A 16,490-nucleotide genomic window follows, 5' to 3' on the forward strand; every position below is an offset into this window, starting at 1 on the left:
GCTTATCTCAAATCAACAACATGTATATATAAACATAACAGAAGCCTATGTGCCTCATTTTCCAGTGAGCCCTAGTCATTAGATTCCAGTAAATAGGCACAGGCTAGGAAACAAAAATTACTCTTGTATTACTGTTGTGGCATTTAAAAGCTCATTTTACTGGTAAGGTTTATACCAACAAAGATATATTTCATGCTATATAAAATACATATTATTCTTAAAGTGCTATGGTGCACATACCCTTAGAGGGTGCCATTCCCCTCCCAGGCAGCTCTGTAGGAGCACATACCTTACCTGTTATGCCTCTTGTCAGTGTATAAGCATTTCATTTCAATTAATGGAGTCCACAGCATGCATGGGCAGGAGAAGGAGGATAATAAAGAAGGGCCTGAGCAGAGTCGAGCAGGCTGTACACTGAAGATCTTGGCAGAGCGGGGACAAGAATATATATACTCTTATAGAACTGCTGGGGATTGGGGCCCTCCAAGGGTAAGTGCCCTTACATTACAGCAGTTAACCATTAACACAGCAAACGACCTTATCTGCTCACTGATTATGAGGTGTTACTTTATCAGTTCTTAAGCCTGTCAGACCTTTCTAAAAGTTTAAGAAGTGAGTAACTACTTTATCTTGCTTAGTGGTCAGAAGCGGTGATTATTATTTATTTGAGACGGACAGTGAAGAGGAAGAAGATGATGATAATAAAGATGACGATGAACCAAGAAGGAAATCAGCTTTCCAGGTAGGTTTAGACCAGGAAGTGTAAGCATTGTGGACAATGAGCAGATTTTCTTGCTGTAGGGGAACGCTTTTACATAGATTGTCTCATTCTGTTTTTATACAGTAAGTTTACTACTGAAATGAACACTTGATTCATTCAGATCCAATGCTGCTTGCCCATAGCATTGACAAAACCCTTCATTGTGAGAAAGGTGTTTTTGGTATAAGCCTGTCTTCACTTTTACTGGGAGAAGTTCTGAAAAAATAAAGTTTTAATTCAAACTTTATTTTTCAGTAAAATAGGAGGGAAGAAAGTGAAGAGGCACATTTTGGCATTGCTTTAATTTGCTTGAACTGTGATACATGTTAATAAGTTGATATGTTAATGCCAGCTTTTTTTCTCCCTTCAGGGTAATAATATATATGGCAATAATTTATATGGCAATAATTTAAAAAGGAAGTGAAAATAATGGGGTTTCCTGCACTAATTGCTTGAATGCAATGACTTGTTTAAACTTTCTTCTATCTTTTACTAAATATATTGTGTCTGTTGTGCTTTTTTAACGGAGTTTCATATTCACAAGCCTAAGTGCTTATGTATATTTCCTCAGCATATGAAAAAGGTGCTTTAAGTTTCTATGCTGCTTTGCAGAACGTTAACATGCTAAAATTGTTCTTAAATTGGTGATGAAAATTAAAAACTCTACATATAAGCTTATAGCTAGTGCAGTAATCATGGAAGGAATTAAAACAATCATAGTATCATATTTACTAAAGAATAAATAAATAAAGCCAATAAATTAGAGTTAACTACAGTCTGAAAAGTGGCTCTTTTAAAGTGGCTGTATCAAAAACAATAAGCACTCAAAACTCAGTACTGTGAGACATAACCTTGGTGCTGCTTGCTTTCATAGCAAGTATTCAACAGAATAGGGGTTAATTCATGTTAGAGTTTAGTTTGGGGTTAGGTTTGGTTGTTTTTATAATCAAAGGCTCAAAGGTGGTGGAAACTATTAGAACTGTTCATTAAATAAAAACAGCACCTATAATAGACATTTTGTTTAAAAGGTTCTTTCGAGCATGATGTTCTATCAACTTTAACACAAATAACAAACACATACATCATATATACAACCAGTAACGTGTGCTCACAACTAATGTCAAGCTTGCCGTCAATGTGCTTTTCTATGTGGTTTAAGATTTAGTCATTATTAATGTTCACTGTTTTCTACTAATTCCTATTGCTTTGTCCTTCTTTTAGAGAGCTATTGGAAAATTTGCTTCAGCCCTTTTAGCCTTGCCAAAGTCTGTCATTAAACTGCCTAAAACAATTCTTCAATATTTAATCAGAGCTGCAAAGGTATACAACAGGAATTTCAATAGTATGTGCAAATTGTGCTGTAGGAATAGTGTCTATACCCTCTCAAATGCCTCATTTGTGCTTTCTCCATATGCATTTTCAAGGGCATGTATGTAAAACAAAATTTGGAATGCTGGCTACTATTTGAAAATCTCATAATTCATTTAGCTCTCTGACATTTTATTTTTCTAAATACATGCCTTTTATTTAATGTTAATTGTTACTGGGGAAATGCAAATGTAAGCATTGCTCTCTTTCCATAATTTCATATTTATTGTTGATTAATCGTAACATGTGCATGCACCCTTGAGGGTAGTAGATAGTTTTTTTCCATATTCTTTTCTCAGGAAGCTGGTAAGACAAATGTTAAATTAGGCAGTCATGCTGCATTAATGCTCATTTTGGTTTTAAACAACAGGCTACTATTTAGTTAGGATGTGTGAGTGGTGCAAACTAACAGGGAAAGTCTGGTGATAACTGTTGTTAACCATGCTCTTATATACTTGGTGCACATAACTGCGCATAAAGCATGTACACCATTGTAAAATATTTGAGATAAACTGTTCTGCTAGAAATAATGACATCTATCAGATATTTATGTTTTCAGCACCCCTCATTTAGGATGACGTTAAAGATTACATAACCATGAGTTGATTAAAAAGAATGCTTCCTATGTCAAACTAGAGGCTTTCACCAATTTGCCAAAACAAAGTTGGCAAAATGTGTGCAGAACCTTTTCTACTTTTCTTGTGATTGCTATGTTGTGCTTAATGATACTTAGAAAATCCCAAACCCAGAATGTAACCCAGCATATAACAAGAATGGGTGCAAAGTAATAGTTGTCAAATCTAAAAATATTGGCCTGTCCTGGATGTCCAGTTTTTTTAGTATATTACTAATAGTTAATGCCCAGTGAGTAGTATTCTTTCAGTCCCTAATGCCAAAAAAGAAGATTATATGCCCAGGTAAGGGCTTGTGTTGTTGGGATTTCAGATGCATTCTCATATCAGTTTGAGGCACTTCTGAGATCATTTGCAGTTCATTGACAGGTGAAATTGACCCCCCAGTTGACCTCCTTTTGGCCTGCATTTGATATCTTTTTAAGCTTTGTCAACTTGCTTCAAGCATATTTTGCATTATCATTGACTTATGTGGATAGAGAAGCAGTTGACATGAAATAAAATCTTTAGTATTAAAAGGAAGTTGCTATAATGAACAAGTCGTGCTCCCCAGTGTAAATGATTCTGACAACGCTTGAGATCAATATGATAGAGGACATCCCTGATGCTAAATAAATATTGTATTTTGGTCAAACTGATCCAGTAAGGTAGTAACATGAGGCTCAATCTGAGAATTAGTCAAATCATCAAATTGCAATTTTTCAATTTACCTGAATATATACATGCAGTTTTGCCTAATTATTGGAAAATCATACAACTGGTGAATTACAATCGCCTTGATTTATGAATTGCATATTTCCTTGCATATTAGACAGATCTACATGCATGTATTAGGGTGAAAACACCATAGTTTTCTATTAGGGATGCACCAATATAGTTTTTTTGGTATCGAGTACGAGTACATATATTTTTTTCCGGTATTCGCTGATACAGAGTACTGAGTACTGGTGCTGTGTGCCCCTATTATCAGGAATTTGAGGGGCAGGTCATGACCCATCGGCTAGCTTCCTGATTGCCTGTGAAGCTGGTGTTTTAGCGAAAGAACATCAGCTTTACTTGCCAAGGCTGCCTGGCTTCCTGACCAATCAGGAAGTCAGGTGGCGAGTCATGAGGTGCTGTCCAGCTTCCTGATTGGTCAGGAAGCTAGGCCTCCTAGCCACAAGTGAATCTGGCTTCTTAGCCAATCAGGAAGCTGGGCGGCACGTCATGACTCGCCTCTCGGCTTCCTGATTGGCTAGGAAGCTGGCTTCACTTGTTGCTGGGTAGCGTGGCTTCCTGACCAATCAGGAAGGCAGGACGTGAGTCATGACTTGCCGCCCGGTTTTCTGATTGGTTAGGAAGCCCAGCTGCCCACTTACAAGTGAAGCTGGCTTCCTAGCCCATCATGATCCGCCTCCTGGCTTCCTGATTGGCTAGGAAGCCGGCTTCACTTGTTTCCTCTGCATCCTGACTTCCTAACCAATCAGGAAGCCGGGAGGTGGGTCATTATGTGCCGTCTGGCTTCCTGATTGATTAGGAAGCCAGGCTGCCTAGCAACAAGTGAAGCCAGCTTCCTAGCCAATCAGGAAGCTGGGAGGCAGGTCATAACCCACCTCCCGGCTTCCTGATTGGAAAGAAAACCGGCTCAATGCTCCCTCTGCACTGCCAGTCAGAGGGAGATCTCCCTCTGAATGGAAGTTCTGGTATCGGAGGTAAGTATTGGAGCATTTGGGCGAGTTTGAGTACTCGCCCAAATACTCTGTATCGGCACCGATACCGCTACTTGTATCGGTATCGGTACATCCCCATACTCTCTATATCTGATTTACTAAATTACTAAACTGTAAAGAAAAGCATTAAATATGGGTTTATGGTATTAGTCATTTCAGAGTTAGTAGTGACTGAAAAGAGGCTAGCTAATCTTCGGGAAAATATCAGCTTCATATTAACAGGTTGACCTTCAATGTATTAATATGCTATGCAATTCATATATAACAATTTGTGTCATAGGTCTATTTTGTTTACTTGTGTTTTAGGTCTGTTGAGATAGAATGCATTTGACAGTTGATTTGAGTTAGTGGTGTAACAAACATGCCATACTGTTATTTCAAAATTAGCATGTCCAAACATTTGTTATAATATTGCTTAGACAAGTTTAGTTGAGTGCCTATTCTCTAGAAGACTGTCATGGGTAGGAACAAGCATTTCCCTACTCTTAAATGGGAAAAAATGTTTACAAACCCGGTACCTGAAAATTGTGCTTATTGTTCTTAACTGTATAAAAGTATAATTAATCTCCAGCTTCCCTGAGACCCTGGTTTGGTTGTATCACCTTATGCATGCATTTCGGGGGTTGCTTGTGCATGAAGATAATATACTTCTTATCTGCTTTTTGTGGTATCTTGCATGCTACCATTTATTATGCAATGCCAATAACAGCATTTTCATTTGTTAGTACAAATGATAATCTGTCTATGATAATCCTTTATACAATGCATTATTTTGACTGTGGAAAATTTGTAGTTGATCGTATTGTGCAATTATAAAGTGATAAAGGCATATGATTGTATAATCATAGAAATACTACAAGTCTATCTCTATGAAAACACATGTATATTTCAGTTAAAATTAAGTTTGTTAGAGGAGAATATAGGGACACCATATACAATGAGTTCTTGAGTAACTGATTTGTACAAATAAATTCACTTTTAAAAGAATATTCTGCTTTCATTAAACAAATAGACATGTTTTTAAGAGCCGTGTATATTGGCGTGGGTTGTCTCCAACCTACACTCTCCTACTTCTAGAATTTAATCCAGAAAAATCTCTAATATCCATAACTTAGGACAAAACCTACAACCATTGCTTGTTGACTATTAGCTTACAACAGCTGGAGATCTATATTAGCCCTCCATAAAAGAAATGAATCAAACATAAAACTGAGACAGAAACTAAATTTTTGTACTTTTATAGGAAGCATTTAGTGAAATAAGTATATAAGTTGCCATTGCTGACCTATTTCTAAAAATGTTAGTTTCGTGGATGTCCATCTATGATATTTCTTGAATCCATGGCCTGAAACCATTTATGCACCCCATGTTCTGATGTCTTTCTGAATTTACTTTGCTGTATTTTTGTTCCCCATCATTGAAGGTAGAGGACCAGAATGAGGGTGAGGCAACTAGCATTTTTAGAAAAAAGGACAGCACTAACAAACTGTCAGAGGTCCCAGTTCTTCCACAGTGCATTACATGGAATCTTTCATAAGATAAATTCCTGTATTACCATTACCAATTAAGTAAGACCACAGGAACAGCAAGAGAATCTGACTAACATTCTTAGAAGGGTATTGGGAATGAGAGCATAGATATTTTGTCTATTATAGGTTCCCTTGTAAGCATCCACAATTGCAGATTCATTTAATCAAACATTTTAGCTATGTATATAAAACTATAAATGTAGCTAAAAGTGCACCTGTGCCCAGACTTTGGAGATTAAACTATTAACATATTCTTTTTAAGCAGTAAGGCTAGATTCACACCTAGATGATTTATCGCGCAAACACAGATTCGCAATGAAGTCAATGGAGGCTGTTCACACCTTTGCGGTTTGTCGCACGGACGAAATCGCCTGTCGCGCAAAAAGGTGCAGGTGTTATTTTTGGGCGGTTGGTGAGCGGTTTGGATCCCATAGACATCTTTATGCATTGAAAACCGCACGGTTTTCAATGCACAGTCACGTGATCGAAAACGCGCTAGAACTGTACGAAAACAGCTCAGCATCTGAATCGCCTAGGCTTGAACCTAGCCTCAAGGAGCTTTAAGGGCCGGTGCACACCTAGGCGACTTCTGATCACACGGCAATCGTGCACGATTCCACACGCTGTGGGTGCCATTATTTTCTAATGGCACCCCAGCCGCGCCGGGCGGATCCCGCAGGAAGCAGCCACGTTTGGTGTATCGCAAAAAAAGGTACATGTACCTTTTTTCTGCGATTGCCGTGCAGATGTCACCCCATTGAGAATAAATGGGCCCGTGCGGCAATGGCTGTGTGCATTTTCCCAGGAACCGCGTGATCCCGGGACATTCAGGTCTGCACCGGGCCTAAAACAAGCCAACCCTGACCTTATTATTATTAAATAGTATTTATATAGCGCCAACAGTTTGCGCAGCGCTTTACAATATAAGGAAGACATTACAATTCAAGACAAGATGGTAAGGAGGGCCCTGCCCCTGAGGGCTTACAATCTGGAGGGGGAAATGATACATGAGGAGGTAGCTGTGTGGGGATGACCTCTTTACTATAGCTGCTTCAAGGCTCCATTCACACTGCCATACTGTGACAACGCGCGCTGTGTGTTGGTGCGATGCATTGCCATTCATTCTGAATGGCCCCCCAGTGCACCTTCTAAAAAATGTAAAATCTGAAATTAAATTCACTTTACTTTTGTAACTGTTGAGTTATTAATTTATTATTTATAAATCTCATAATAGCTGAAAGCAACACAGGGGAATAGCCCATACTAAATCTAGAGAACAGAATATAGACAAGCTTCAACTAATTTTTTTTTGTCATTCCATGACATATAATAAATGTACTGTCAGCTATGGATTATAATTTAAATAATTGTATATTACACAGTGTATTTCACACACAGCTATTTCGAGTCACAATCCCATGGTATATGTTGTCCTTTGCTGTGTGCTGTAAAAACACTTCACATGTGCAAGGCTGTGCAGTGCAAATTACTTTGGGTTTTTTTGTGTTGGAAGACACTCAGTGAGTGATACAACTATAATGATTTTTTTAGATCAGTGGTGATACTGAAAATTGTTTTCTTCATGTCACTTTTATGTTCTACAACAGATAGAAAAGGGCAATAGGCTCAAGAATATTTTATTGGCTTCTTCTGATGTGTTGCTAAAAAGTAAAAATATGGTTATTAAAGCTGTAGCCATAGCAGTTAATACTACTACTGTGCCCCAGGAAACTCACTGGGCCACAAAAAAATGGTCTTCTGTCTGGATGCATAATGATTTTGAAAAAAAAAATGAAATTTTTTTGCATAGGTAAAATTGTTAAAGAGGAAATGAACTATGAAAACTATGCCCCCCAACCAAAAAAAAAGGCAAGCAGAGGCAAAGAAGTAGTCAGTTGTAATGCTTGTGAACTGCAGCCTGCAGCTGATCTTTTTCCCATTATTGACTTACTGTGCCTTGTTCTGCACTGTGTCTCTATGTTCGGATGGCCATCTTGATATAGGCAGAGCTTTGTCTGCATGTGTCAAAGTCTCCAACAAGGAGAACGTTGAGTGACATCACCAGATCTCATTCAAAAGAAAATCAGAGATTAGCAGTCAGAGTCAGCAGTGTCTTAGATCTCACACAGCAGATATACTACTATGAGGCTGTAGGCATGGTAGTGCATAGGCCCTCTCACATACCAGGAAATGCATAGATATATTTTAAGAAGAAATTTAAGACAAAAAGGTAGAGTGTTCTGGGTACTTCTTAGTCAAAATCAACATTTTTAAATATTCCCTACAGCATAGCAAAAAATTTTAACTTTTTAGGTTCAGATCCACTTTAAATTCTTATTAAAAATAGGTATGGCGCAATGTTATTGTGACATAGTAAAAAGATCTCAGTGTTGGCTTGTGGCTTTAGGTCTTATGTGCATCCATTAATTATGCCCCCGAATGGTCATTCCTAAATACCAGTTACAAATAAAAGGTCAACGTAATTACGAGTTGTAAACTGACTGATTTCTACACTACAAGTACATTTTTATATTTAAATATCACTTAAAGGTAAACTAAGACTCTGCATAAAGAAATATTAACTGTTAGTTAATTATTAATGATTCTATTTGTACTTTAAAATGTGAAAAGCTGTTCTAAAAGAACAAACTGTATAGCTCACGGCTGTGTTACTTAGATCCGTGTCATCATTTTTCTAGCGCAGGTTTGGAACAAATTTGACTAGTTTTTTTTTATGTGAAACAGCAGCATTTTAGTACTTTCTAATTTTATCAATTCTGTTATTCATACACCAATACAAACATAGACACAATATACATGACTACATCACATATACAATTAAAGAAAATTATTTTATAGAAGAAAATAACTGTTGACAAGCAAGAAGCATTGGGCAGATCATGGCTAAGGTATAGATCTAGTGTATCTATCATGCAGTATAAATTCTGCAGTGCTTTTTGTGGGTGGTTAGTATTTTTAATTACTTTCTTTAGTTTAGTATGTTCTGTATGTGTTTTGTGAATCTTTCACAAAATAAAAGAAAGTTCTGATAGAAGCAGCAATTTACTAACTTGGGGACTACATACTGGTTTTTGGTTAGTAACTTATGGGGTAAATAAAGTTTACATAGCAAAGGGAATGTTCACTTAGCATAGTAAATAAATTGAAGCTGTGTTTTTCCTTTTGAATACCCAATCATGTGCATGGTATTAAAAAGTAAGATTTTGTTTGGCACAGAATTAAATTAATACAGCTTTAACTTCATTCACTAAGATGTGAACATAGCATTTGCTAAGTTCAAGTGTTCTATTCCTTTGGTAGAAAATACAATGGGGAACACATTCTTCTAAAGGTATCCACCCTGGTGGATTAAAAGATAACTAAACCCAACAACATAAATTCAGTATTTTGCAGTTTACCAGTTCTTAGATGGCTGTATTATTTTCATTTTTCAGGAACATTTTTAGCAAGTACAGAAAATACCTGCTAATTGTGCAATAATGCGTTATCCTTATCACTTCCTGTGAGATAAGCTGAAACAGTGTCATCTGTTTTAACAATGTAAACTACTAATTCCACCACCCCTATGTACTGGAGATTAATATGATTGAGGCAGATATGATTGAACTCAGGTCTGGGTGGCAACCAGTTTCCATGGGCACCCACTAAGGGCTAGAAAGTACATTGCTTGTAGGATCAACAAATTAATTAAAGGGGGAAAAGCATGAACAAAACAGAGAATGAATGCAGCCACCACATTTAAGGACTGGTACCTCTAAGGGCTAGAAAGTGCATTGTTTGTAGGATCACCAAATTAAATAAAAGGGAAAAGCATGAACAAAACAGAGAATGAACGCAGCCACTACATCTAAGGACTGGTATGCTGCAATAATGTTTTTAGGTTTCAACACTTTTGTTTTTAAGTTTAGGCTCTTACTGACCTGTAGGTTTATTTCATTATGGCCGGATCACCTTCAACTGGAAGATACAGTATGTGCAGATATTGTTCATATTCCATTTTTAGAATTCATATCTCATTGGCAACAATCATCCAAAGGGGTTGGTTTACTAAAGAAGTAGATTGTGTTCACTTATTAAAATGAAAAAAAAAAGTATAAATGCTGTGCTCCTCTAGTAAATCAACCCCAAAGTATCAGTGTGCCTATGTTAACACATGATAAAAGTCCCCCAAAAGAGGTAGTTACGTTATAAATAGAGGTGCACCAAAATAAAAATCTTAAAATCAAAATTCAACCACATTTTTTAAAAATGTCAGGCCGAAACCGAAAATGTTTTTTATTTTAACTTTTTCAAATTTTTTAAAATATTTAATTTTTAATTTTTATAAACTTTTTTAAATTTTTTGTTTATTTTTATAAATTTTTTATTAAATATTTTTATTTTTTACTTTTAGGGGCTTTGGGGAAATATTAGGGGTCTAAACAGACCCCTGATATTTCCCTTTTAAAATAGAAAAAGAGATGGAGGACACAGAGTCCTCCATCTTTTTTTCTGCAGCCCCTTTTTTAAATGAGCAGGAGTCCTTTATACTGAGTGTTCCTGTTCATTTATAACATGTGGACATAGTATGTTTACTATATCAACAATCATGCATGAACAGGAGGTGATGTAGAACACTTTCCATCCATTCATAATTGAGCATATAGTCAACATGCTATGTCCTCAATTATTTACAAACACTCAGCGATCACTGATCACTGAGTGTTTGTACTGCTCACCATCCTGACAGCTGTCACAGAAGACTGAGCGAGCGGTGCTGGAGGAGAGCCCAGCCTCCTGTGATAGCACTGGCTGTCCTCGCCCCCACCGCTCTCCCGATCTGTGGCAGGAGGCTGAGCGGTGCGGGGAGGAGAGACGCCGGGCGCTCACAGCGCTCTCCTCCCGCAACGCTCGGCCGCCTGTGACAGTTTCTCTCCTCCCCGCTGGGGCACAGAGCAGCGCACGGCGGGGAGGAGAGAAAGAACGGATGCACCGCTATATCAGCCAGAAAATTGCACTTTCGGCATTATGCCAAAAGTGCAATTTTCGGCCGATATGTTTCGGCGGTCGATATATCGGTGCATCACTAATTGTAATATATTGTACAATCATCTGTAAGACTCCTAGCACCCTGGATGCCTTGCTTACAGATTGTGTAACTCTGATTCATAAAGTACACATAGTAAAACCCATTTTGTAGTGTAGCCAGTATTTACAGACCACATCATTCTTCCTATCTCCATCGATCAGACTATCCAGATATGGACAGACCATTTTCGCTATCAACATCTATCTTTACCATTTCCTCTATAACAGTGATAGTTCAATAAAATAACTGTGTTTTGTTTAGTTTGTTTATCAAGCCTGGATCACAGATCCCAAAACTGCCCTGAAACAAAGACGTAAGGAAAGCAAAGAAGAAAAACAGAAGGAAATGAGACGCAAGGGAATTGCAGAAGGTACAGCTCATCATATCACAATATCAGTATACCGTAAACTGGTGTGTTGAGATACCCCATTGTTCCAAAAAAACATTATTTTTTTTATTAGAGCTTGTACATGCATGCCAAAGTCTTCATTTAATGTGCAGATAATCTCACCCAGTCAAAAGGTTGCTCAGTTAAATCTGATCCCCAAGGTAGTGTGAAGGAGGGATGGAGGAGGAAGGGAGAAGACAGGGAGGAGCCTCCCTGTCACTCACTTGCTCGTCACTGTTGATGCATCAAGATCGATGGCCTCAGTGGGTTTTTTTTTTCTTTTTTAGATTGGACAGATTGGAGCAATGGCGCTTTGCCATTGGTCCAAGCCATCCACAGAGCTCACCCTCTAACACATAGTAGAGGCTATGGCAGCTCTGCCTCACTAGTTAGGTTACACAAGCAGTGGGAAGCCCGCTGCTGTATTACCTAACTACCTGTCAAAAGCCAGATGCAGCGCTGCCTGTAATTAGCAGGCAGCGCTCCGTCCATGACAGGTTACACAGTGGGGAGGATTTCCCTGCTGTGTAACCTGCTAGAAGCCGATCTGATTGGAGAAAAAGCTGTCAGCTTCAGACTTGAAACTGACACCTTTTTTCTTCATAATACTAGGTGAGGCTCTGCCTCACCTGCCTCCCCTGACCGCACGTCCCTGCATTATGGTCTAGAGTGTAAAATACAAAATATATACAAAAGATATATTCACCCGAACCTCCTACCTGCCTGGCTGCTAGATCGGTCCCTGCAGTCTCTCTCCTCCTACACTCCAAATGGGGAATGTCCCTCAGCGTCATCATGTCCTATATACTCTATTAGATGTGATGACTCACGGATCCTTAGACTGCCGGAGCAGGGGGGGAGAGGCTGCGGGGACCGTTCTACCAGCCAGGCAGGTCCGAGGTTTGTTTGAGTTTTTTTTTTCTTTTACACCCAAGACCAAAACGAGCCGTTAACCCTTGCAGTATGGGGGTGGCCACACTGCAATGGTTAATTTTGTTTCTGCTCTGAGTTTTTACGTATACACTCTTATTTTGCAAACCTTCTTAACAACTGTTAAAATATCAGCCACATAGGGGGGTATATTGTGTTCAAGCAGTTGGCTGTCTCATAAAATTGCATTGTAGGCAGAAGCATTAAAGAGGCTCTGTCACCATGGCCATTCATGTCAAGGTGACAGCGTCTCTGAAAACGACACCCCTGACCCCCTATAACCATCTTACCAGGGATCCCTTGCTGCTCCTTTTTTCTGTTTATCCAGCACCAAAATGACTGGTGTCGATGCCCAAAGTAGTAAAATCACTCCCCTGGTCATGTGACAGTGCTCAGACATAGTGATTGGCCTCTATTCATGAACACCCTCACAGTAAAGATGGTCACATGTTCCTCCACATCTGAAGTAAAGGGTATTGTGTACAGGTAAAGAGGCAAAGAAGGTTTTTAACACATTGCCACGCACTGAAAATGTAATTTACATCTAGCTGATTATAATATATTATTTACAATAAAAATAACTATAAATTAAAGAAAACCTAACATTATTGTGTGATACCTTTCAGGTCACATTATTATAGAATGTGAAGATAAAGAAGAGGAACATGGGAAAAAAAAGTCGGATGGCCCAGGTAGGTTAATGACAGTAGTGACTGTGATACCAAGTTACAAAATGGTCCTGACTGAATTGCCTATGTGCAAATGGATAATATGTTATAGATCTATAGATTCTTATTACAGTATCAACTATATATTACTAAGTAATAAAATATAACAACTTGATGCATACTGAACCCTTGCAATGCATTAATGCTTATCCTAACCTTATTGGTGTCTAAGGCCCTGTCAACACTCCAGTGTTTCTCAACCTTTTTTCCGTTACGGCACCCTTTAAAAAATGTAAATGTAAAAATATAAAACGTGGCATGTGGCCCTCCAAAATTTATACCAGACACTTACCTCAGATATGGATTTGGTATGGGTTTTTGGGTTTTACGGGGGGGGGAATTTGCACACAAAAACACAAAAAATGAGTCTCACATCAGAGTCTCCTTTGCATCAGGAGCCCCCCTGTACATCAGAACTCCCCTTTTATATCAGTGTCCCCCCATTTCACAAAGTTCTTCTTTCACATGAGGAGCCTCCTTCACTTCAGAAGCCTGTCTGTACAATGGAAAGGCGTGACGCTGTGCAAAAATTTTGAGGTATCGCTGAAGTAGCCAGGAGGTACCCCAGGGTGCCAGGGCACCCTGGTTGAGAAAGGCTGATATAATCACATACATGATCTATTGTTGAGCCCCAGGCTATATCACTGTTACAGCATACAACCTTCACTCAAAGATGTAATTAAAAACTAGTTTCAGAATTGATAGAGCTCCAAAAGTTAAAGACCTTTAAGTTAGTTCTTAACTAACATAATGTGACTATTTCATCTGCTACTGTCTATTAATCATAAGCAATACTTGCTGTCCATTGCTATATATAGTTGTGCTTAAAGACTACTGTATTTTACACATAGGCATTTGTGCATCTTAATGTTAGAAGTTTGGCAGCAATCCTAGGTATCCTTTCCAAGAGTTTGGTTAGTACAAAGGTCAATACCCTAAAACTTATAGGAAAAATACTTAGTCAGTGTGTTTAGCAATGCCACAAAAGCCACATGTTACAAAGTAGCAACGGGTTACTGGATAAACAATCACACATAAAGACAGCTTTAAGGATTTGAATTAAAGTCAGTTCAAGACAATTTCAAAGGGAATTCTGTGTTAAATGTGGTTCTGCATGAACTGTTTTAGGCCATTAGGTAAACTAAGTTAATATACCTTCATGAAAGCTGTGCAAATTTACATAAATGAAAAGTCGATCCATTCTTTAGACTTCTAATGTAAAAAATTATTACTAACTTTTCCAAATTCTAACATTAATAAGTGATGAGTGAACCGTGCAAAGTTGGGTTTGCAGGAGGTTCAATGAACCTGTGAAAAAATCTGCTAAACCCAAACACAGCGTAAGACCCCCACTAAACTCTATGGGAGCCAAATCCTATTTTTTCTGGTCTTGTTCGAGGTCAGTTTGCTGCAATGATTAAAAAAAAAAAAAAGACACACATAGCTGGGCACTGCCACAGGAGACATGTACCAATGTGGACTCAAATATCACGTTTAGTTTGCTAATGTGTATTGGAATCCGAATTATAGTTTATCGTGGGAGAGAGCTTGGAGTGGTTGCTACTTTACAACACACACAGGGACCATGGGGAACAAAAGTAGTCACCCTCCAGAAGGAAGGACAGTGTCAGCATGAATTCAGAGATGATTTGAGGATCTACAGCTGAGTGATACACTGATAAGGCACATTTGTGTTAATAGTTCAGGTGCTTAAAAGCATTTTTAAGATATAACTCCTGAATTTAGTCTCACTTTAAATGAGTTAATTTAGATTTATTATTGTTCATTAAATGCCTAGTTGATAATAAAACCCCAAATATCAACTATTATGCACATTAAAATACCTGAATAAGTTGAGATCTTTCAGCTTACAGAACCCCAGAAAACAGCTAAATACACAATTGAAGTACATGTAATGGGACAATTGTATCTACCAAAGGACTTGTAATTCTATTTAAACAGCCTTATTATTTACAAACCCCTACCACATAAGATAGCCTGTTTCCGATTTACTATTTCAGTTTTTCATTTTCCTATATCACTTGGACACAATGGACAAATACCTGTGGTGTCCAAATGGAAGCAGAGAAACTAAACTTGAAGTAGCATACTGGCTATGCAGTTAGGCAGAAGTGTGTGACTCACAAACACTTAAAAGAACTACATTAAATATGTATTTTTGTTGAGATTAGACATGAAAATGACAATCTGGCATGTAACTGCTCAACCTGTCATATGACTCCTTCCTCTTGGATATAAATATAACTGAAAGTAGCCATTACATTTCCTGACCTGCTGTAACTTTCAAGACCTCGACGTACAGACAATTTACTGCATGTCTCTGCTCATGAAATAGCATAAAAGAAGGGAAGATAAGAGTTTAAAAGAAGGCAAATTATAGGTGAAAATCCTTTTAGTGTAATTATATTTCCCAGACAATAATTATAATTAAACAGACCACTTTGTTTTCAGAGCTGTATGCAATGTTTTCCTACTACAACATTCTTAACATATTTTCTGATTGTTATTCTTTACCTTTTAAAATCATGATTTATTTTGACTTTCAGATAACATCATCAAAAGAATATTCAACATTTTGAAGTTTACATGGGTCCTTTTCCTTGCCTCACTTGATAGCTTTACTACCTGGCTCAACTCAATTTCACGTGAGCACATAGATATCTCCACAGTTCTAAGGATAGAGCGCTGTATGCTGACAAGGGAAATTAAAAAGGTAAATAACAAATAATTACTAAAGGAGTGTAGGCTTATCACTTAGTAACATAAATGTTCACTTTTGCTAAGTAACAGTCTGCTCACAAGAATTAGAATCACTGGGGCTAAGTTACTAGATTAGAGGCTGTTCACGTGGCAAAGTGAAGACACACTTTTTCCTCTTGCTTGTTTCCTCTTCCATTGTTCTATGCATTGGAGCCATCATTCCTAAAGTTTGCTATGTATGCTCGATTTGGATATCTGAATAACATTTTACTAAGTGACACATGGTTTATTGTTTGACATTGAATGAATATTTCTGTAATTATTTCACATGTAGATTATCATTAGATTATGTAGTTGGTCTATAAAGAGCAGTGCACTTTTATAATTCACTAAGGATGCACCTGCACTGATACCTGCACAGCCCACCTGAGACCATGTACAGCTGGCCTGCAACCCTGCACAGCCCGCCTGAGACCATGTACAGCCCATCTGAGACCCCGCACAGCTCTCCTACAGGATATTGAATTTCCTCTCTTTCTCCTGGCTTTCTCTCCTGGCTGTCTCTCCCCACCCCAATTAATGCACAGTACATATTTGTGAGTAGGCTATTACAGCACTACAAGGTTCAAAATGTTA

General features: G+C 38.1%; 1 protein-coding gene across 1 annotated transcript in view; it reads left to right on the top strand.

The window, feature by feature from the left end:
- LOC108799079 (piezo-type mechanosensitive ion channel component 2-like) overlaps nucleotides 1-16,490 on the top strand; it is a gene marked incomplete at its 3' end in the record, with an annotated part of 182,803 nt that overhangs the window by 159,711 nt on the left and 6,602 nt on the right. The window contains exons 34-38 of the mRNA XM_018570899.1: nucleotides 639-742; nucleotides 1,982-2,080; nucleotides 11,349-11,457; nucleotides 13,032-13,097; nucleotides 15,701-15,867. Of these exons, the coding sequence (XP_018426401.1) occupies nucleotides 639-742; nucleotides 1,982-2,080; nucleotides 11,349-11,457; nucleotides 13,032-13,097; nucleotides 15,701-15,867 (545 nt within the window). The remainder of the gene's footprint in view (nucleotides 1-638; nucleotides 743-1,981; nucleotides 2,081-11,348; nucleotides 11,458-13,031; nucleotides 13,098-15,700; nucleotides 15,868-16,490) is intronic.

Source organism: Nanorana parkeri, unplaced genomic scaffold (genome assembly GCF_000935625.1).
Source record: "Nanorana parkeri isolate BGI_ZX_2015 unplaced genomic scaffold, ASM93562v1 scaffold1625, whole genome shotgun sequence".
Taxonomy (NCBI): Eukaryota; Metazoa; Chordata; class Amphibia; order Anura; family Dicroglossidae; genus Nanorana; species Nanorana parkeri.